The sequence below is a fragment of the Physcomitrium patens genome, chromosome 11 (assembly GCF_059467195.1).
Source record: "Physcomitrium patens ecotype Gransden chromosome 11, ASM5946719v1, whole genome shotgun sequence".
Taxonomy (NCBI): domain Eukaryota; kingdom Viridiplantae; phylum Streptophyta; class Bryopsida; order Funariales; family Funariaceae; genus Physcomitrium; species Physcomitrium patens.
In genome coordinates this window covers 905,533-911,324 of record NC_143420.1, presented here as the reverse complement: position 1 = coordinate 911,324, position 5,792 = coordinate 905,533, and the positions used below count along the sequence as shown (strand labels likewise).

Below are 5,792 nucleotides of genomic sequence, written 5' to 3'. Positions count from 1 at the left end.
ATGAACTGGAACTATGAAAGGTTTTTCTGCCGCCGAAATTGCACTCTTAGCATCACTTGAGCACCGAATGCTTGAGCTGTGAAGTTGCCAGTTGGTAGGATAACGATATGTGTCAATTGAGAGGCATGTGAGTTAAACAAGACAAAAGTGGGTGGCCGGGTGGGTTGCATTCGGTTGTCTACTGGCTACCCTGTCCGGATGGAGGCTGTTTGGCATGGATTTCAGAGTCTGAAAGTGAACAAAAGGTGAGATAATGTTATTTTTCTGTTCCAACTTGTAAGTACACTTGTACTGTACTAGAAAACTCCGTCAAGGTGATTGAAACTTGGGAAATGATCGATAGTTGACGCCATCAGAAGAATGGACTTGATTAAAAAAAAGCTAGAAACGACGGCGGCTTGAAAGGCAATAATTGAAAATATTGACCCAAAAGAGAGCAGTACATGAGACAATAGAGACGTACTGAATTGACTCAAGCGTGGAAAAAAACATGGTCAAGCGTCTTCCTTGTGGACGCGACCTATATTTAATTGATTGAATTTTGATCTAAAGACTGAGAATCGATAAACGTGAAGAGACAGTATCCCTTTCTGAAGGGGAGGCGCAGAAGTTGCGCACAGCACCGGTATCCAAGTGAAGCTACGGTTGGAGTTTCACTGAAATTCGCAGAAATATTCATGCTTGAGCCACGCCTGATAATATCACCTTTGGAGATCCAAAGAATCATCCAGTGTACTAAATGAGTTTTTTTAGCAACTACAGAAATGTTGATCTTGGGTTCAGAGATCTCAGCTACCTTGATTATCCTCATGGATTCTTAGAACTTGCGCGTACTTTTGTCCCAGAAAGGCTTCCTTGGCTCCGTCCTGCACTTCTAGTGGCATTCAAGACCACTTCAACAATGCACATGGTAAGACTGCCTCACACTTTTTCGGACTGGAGGAGGAAGTTCTGTTGGGAGCAGGCGAACGCAATATTTTCAGAAGACCCATCTCTGTTCAGCTTGAAGCTGAGTCCTGTTGCGACATGTTGCTAAAAGAATGCTACTCCTTAATCGGAATCACAAGACCGATGGATCATGTCCGGTCGTCGTTGTCTTCCGCGGCAATAGCTTCAGCCGCCTTGTTCGAGTTTGGAACCACACATGCACCATTTCCATCAACCAGAACTTGGGAATCTCGCTTTCAGTAAGCTTTCGCATCTCACATGCCGCTGAACCTCCACAAGTTTGTCAACCAGTTCAGACTTGCTGATAAAGAGCCATACGAGCAAGGAGTTGATGGCAAGCATTGAAATTCACGAGCTTGATAAAATGCAACGACAGACGTGAGAGGGTACAGAGAATTGACGACGAGAAAGTGGGCCTTGAGTACCTGGTGCAGCTTTGAAGTTGTGCAAGCCCATCCGCCTGCTGTTGGTCTGCAAACATATCGTTATTAGCAAATCTAACGAGATTGAGCACAGAATATTGGTTATTCCTAATCTGAGATTCGGTATTATCAACAAAATTTGATACACTCCCAACCCCGTAAGTATCATCTCAACCATAGCTATTTCTTAGGCATCTTCAGTTCATTCAGTCTGCCAGAATTGCAGTAGACGTATCCGTCTGAACGTATGTCAACCTTCACCTGGTTTAACTCAGCAGGCAGTAACTATTATCCAAATTCCTCCCAGAGATGTACTGCCGTAAACTCGGCAGTACATCTCTGAGAATACTACAGCGAATCGGCAGAAAACAAGAAAAAGTGACAGACAAAGAAACATCTGCAGATCGAGGTTGAATATTTGATTGCAACAAGAGCAACCAAGAGAGTACTTTACCTGCACAATGTAGGCGATTAAGCAGTGTAAGACGTGTGGTGCACCTCTGACGTGAGACAACATTTGGAATGCGTCCCACCAATAAAAAATATCGGGACACTCGGGTCCCTACAATCTAAAGACATAATGCGGCCAGCCACTTAAACTGTAGAATTTTACCGAATTTTGAAAGCTCCGAGACGCAGTAGGTAAGTAGACGGCATAGAGCAACCTTAAAAGCTAGTGTCTCAATCATCCGAACCTTCACCGACTTGACATGCGGCAAAAGCTGAACAGGAAGAATACGACTGATGTCTATTGGTGTCTTTCTACAGAAGAGGACTCAGGCAGAAATTCTTGACTAGGTTGCTGAAGAGGATCTCAACAAGTGTGTAAGCACGGTGCTGAGCGCTATGGATCCAGATTGAGGCGCGAAAGCAAAAAGCCTCCAAGGGACTCTGACTTCACTCGTCAAAAGAAGTGGGCGATGGACAGGAAGAGATCACATTCCGAAAGATTAATGTACAACAGAAAACTGCACGAGCCATCGCTGTAGGCTTGACAGACAACCCCGCATGCACATGCACAGAAACAGCGTGGGGGGGACTGACTACTTGCTGACATATGCAGGAGGTTTCAAATCTAGTCATCTGACATTGCGATAAGACCGCAAGCAATCCAGGTCCGCCCATCGTCGACAGATTAATCGTGTACACCGTCCTACCCTCCCCCTGCAGATCTGGAAAACGACTCGTGCAGGAAGCTGGACAATTGTAATCGGTAACACAGTCCGACTCCATGGCTCTGGCTATCAAGCTGATGTAGCAATGTAGGCAGTAGCTCAAACGACCTCTACCCGTATCTGTGATGTAGGAGCCTGGTCACGATCTCAGTCGCCCGACAAGCCTAATAAACTCCGAATAACCGACATTTCCTTCGGGTTCTTTCCTCCTTCCACTGACAATCACGACATTTATCGTCCTGATCACTAGAAGAATTCTATCTGAATAGTTACTCCTTACACCTGACAGGTCTCTTCAAGAATTACCACTCGCTAATTTCTCTCCAGAGCACTGGGCACACATGACCTTCGTATCTTGTCCACGAAATGCAAGTAAACCATTTCCTACGCAAGTCGCATCTCTAAACCACTCGGCTAAAAGTGATTGCAGTTCACATACAACAAAGAGATTCTCGCCTGCTTGAAACTGCGTCAAGTAAGTTCGGCCTCCAGCCAAGTCGCATTCTAAGCAGGATCTCTCAAATTTGACACTGATGAAGGACGCTTCACTGGGGAGAAAAAGCTCGCCATCCCTTCGTCGGGCCTAATAATTGAATTCAATTGGTTAAGGTACCAATCTTCCATTACAACACTTTGTAATAGAGTTCACGGTGACTGGGTGCGTCGCGTGCTGCTTCATTTCGATTTTCTAACGATGGAGCCAGGAAAAGGCATTTCTCTCTTCAATCACCTTCACTTGCAAGAGGATTAACCAATTGCTGAGCGAGAAAAGCGAGTCAAATATCAACCGCGACTACAAACCGAAATATCCAGAAAAAAAAAAAAAAAAAAAAAAAAAAATGCACAGGAATTGCTCAACCATTCGACTAAGAGCGTCCGCACCATTGAAACCTAGTAATACCTAGGGCACGATAACCTAGGGCACGATAACCTAGCAAACATCTTATGGTCCGAGAGACGCCACAAACTGTGCATAGTGCGGCTGTAACACCTTACAGCCCTAGCTAGAACAACCTAGAAATTCAGCAAGTTTCATCGACAACATCTGAGATAGGGCTCCAATCTCAACTTTGAAAAAAAAGACGACAAAAGCTCACCTTACATGGCTAGTATGCTTGTGCATGTCGACAGATTTGTTTTCGCTTTCCAACTCTTGAACTGTCACACTTTCTATGACGGCACTTCCACATGATCGCGCGCATGCGGAATTAGGAACTAGACTACTAATATAGCTACTGTCACCAGTGGGAGGAGATATATTCCTAGCAAGCAAAAGTTTCACAAAAGATGAGTGAGAAGGAATGGGCATACGTACGGTTGGAACCTCAGCTGCTCAACGTTGTGATAGGTTCTAGTTGGTTTCACGAAGCTCGAGTCATAAAAAAAAATACAGAAGATATCACAGTAATTGGACCTGGATGCCTAAGCCGTACTTCACAATTCCCTGTAAGATAATTCGAAGGATTGACAGAAATACAGATAATTGCCCCCCTTTAAGACGCTTGGCTATGTAGAGTGTGCATGAGGCTGAGCGATAGGGAGGCAAATGGCATGAAACCCCGTCCTGGGATGCATTTGCTAACGCAAGCACTCTAAGAGGAAAGTATCAATGACACGATTATGTAAAGATTTAGAAGAAATCTACGGAAGTACACATCAGAGCGTACTCACAGCTTCCAGTAGTGGCTCCGTGACTTCGGAAGTGCCGCTCGAATTCTGCTACACAATTCAGAAGAGCGGAACAATGATGAGGACAGTGTCAACTACGTCCATATCTGGAGAAACCAACCAACCAACCATATTCGCACGCTAACATGTCCAAAAATGCCAATATCCTCCAGCAGCTCCGCGATATGCGCCACTGGATCGACTCAAAGACTGTGACCCAGCGAGTGGGATTAAAGTTACATAATACTAGAACCATGGAGTGTCGAATTCCGGAAAATAACACTACGTTGCAGAACATGAACACCCCAACCACGCACGTTTTTCATTTGTGTAGCCTTTCGTAGACACCACCGGTTCTCGAACCAGGTCCTCCTACACCACAACGGAGCTGAACCCCTGCAGCGATTCATCACGCCTGCACAGACTTCGGACTACGTATACTTCGAAAGCCTGAGATTCTAAGTTGCGACTGCACCACACTCGCGAAGGACGTGACATCAAGTCTCCAAACATAAACTACCTAGCGTCTCTAAGTTCGCTGTGGAGGTGAACCCACTCCACAGCACACGGCCTCGCGACGCGACGCGGCGCTATTGCGGAGCTTTTCGAATACCACACTCATCTCTGCGCCGCTGGGGTGGAATGAGGACGGACTCTAGTGTCGTTGTTGAAGCGTGAGCGCCCGCGCACACTTCTGACGACGCGTAACACGCACGGGGAATGGCTTCCTCGCTCTCTCGAAAGATGCCGCCGAGCCAATTTTAGCAGTGGGGGGGGGGGGGGGACCCCGAAGACAGACTTCCCCTCGCAACCACGTCGAACTGAGATCGCGCGGGGCTGTGCATGCTTAAACTGGCAGCTGCCTCACACGCACACACTCACCTACATGAGTGTGTTAATATAACTGCACCTATCTAAATATATATAAACATATAAATGAATAGATATGGGCATGTGTAAAGGGGAATCTGACGGACCCAACTCGGAACCTGCACCTGCAACTCTCTCGTTGTAAGCCTGGAATGGTGAGTGATTGAGTGAGTATATGTGTTTGTGTGTGTGTGTCTGCATGTGTGTTGAAAAGTGAATAAGCATTGGGTGTCGGAACCTCGCGTTTGAAGTCGCTTGTTTATTGCATAGGAAGGAAGGAAACACTGAGAGATTAATGACGCATATGTGTGTGCGTGTGTGTGTGTATATATATATATATATATAGGTGTGCAGACACACCCACGTATGAATTTACTTTGTGGGTTGTAGGATGTTGAGAAGAACTAAGTCGTGTATACAAATGAATAAAATTAACAGACATACATACAAATGAAAAGAACAAGGTAATCTGCTTGTAACTCAATCATGCAGTTGGATTCAAAGATTTGTTTCCTTCCAAGATGTGGGAAACATGACACATATTCTTTGAGTTGAAGAATTTGAAAAAGTTATTTGAAAAATTATAATAAAATCTTATAATTGTAATTAGTATATGTGTGCATGTATATATATATATATATATATATGTGTGTGTGTGTGTGTGTATGCAAACACTTAAAATCTATGAAACTAAATGTCTTTATGATGA

At 44.8% G+C, this 5,792-nt stretch overlaps 1 protein-coding gene across 6 annotated transcripts; it reads right to left on the bottom strand.

Moving 5' to 3' along the window:
* Window positions 1-479: 479 nt before the first annotated feature.
* LOC112288915 (uncharacterized) lies at window positions 480-5,199 on the bottom strand. 6 transcript variants are annotated; one of them, XM_090254015.1, is made up of 4 exons: window positions 3,643-4,866; window positions 1,825-3,303; window positions 1,374-1,419; window positions 480-1,218 (listed from the first exon to the last, which is right to left on the bottom strand). In XM_090254015.1, exons 2-4 carry the CDS (start codon window positions 1,885-1,887, stop codon window positions 1,061-1,063), a joined length of 267 nt encoding a protein of 88 aa, XP_090110141.1. In that variant the 5' UTR covers window positions 1,888-3,303; window positions 3,643-4,866; the 3' UTR covers window positions 480-1,060. The 6 variants fall into 6 exon arrangements, with proteins under 6 accessions (XP_090110141.1, XP_024389424.1, XP_024389423.1 ...); XM_024533656.3 differs by lacking the exon at window positions 1,825-3,303 and having other exon boundaries at window positions 480-1,212; window positions 3,643-5,199; XM_024533655.3 differs by lacking the exon at window positions 1,825-3,303 and having other exon boundaries at window positions 480-1,212; window positions 3,648-5,087.
* Between the last annotated feature and the right edge of the window lie 593 nt (window positions 5,200-5,792).

What these genes read in the sequence shown, in the direction of transcription:
- LOC112288915 (XM_024533654.3), bottom strand. Translation starts at nt 3,854, where the DNA reads ATGCCCATTCCTTCTCACTCATCTTTTGTGAAACTTTTGCTTGCTAGG. An exon ending in TGCACAAGCATACTAGCCAT is followed by an intron (nt 1,420 to 3,647) that starts GTAAGGTGAGCT and finishes ATATGTTTGCAG; the next exon opens with ACCAACAGCAGGCGGATGGG. An exon ending in CAACTTCAAAGCTGCACCAG is followed by an intron (nt 1,219 to 1,373) that starts GTACTCAAGGCC and finishes AAACTTGTGGAG; the next exon opens with GTTCAGCGGCATGTGAGATG.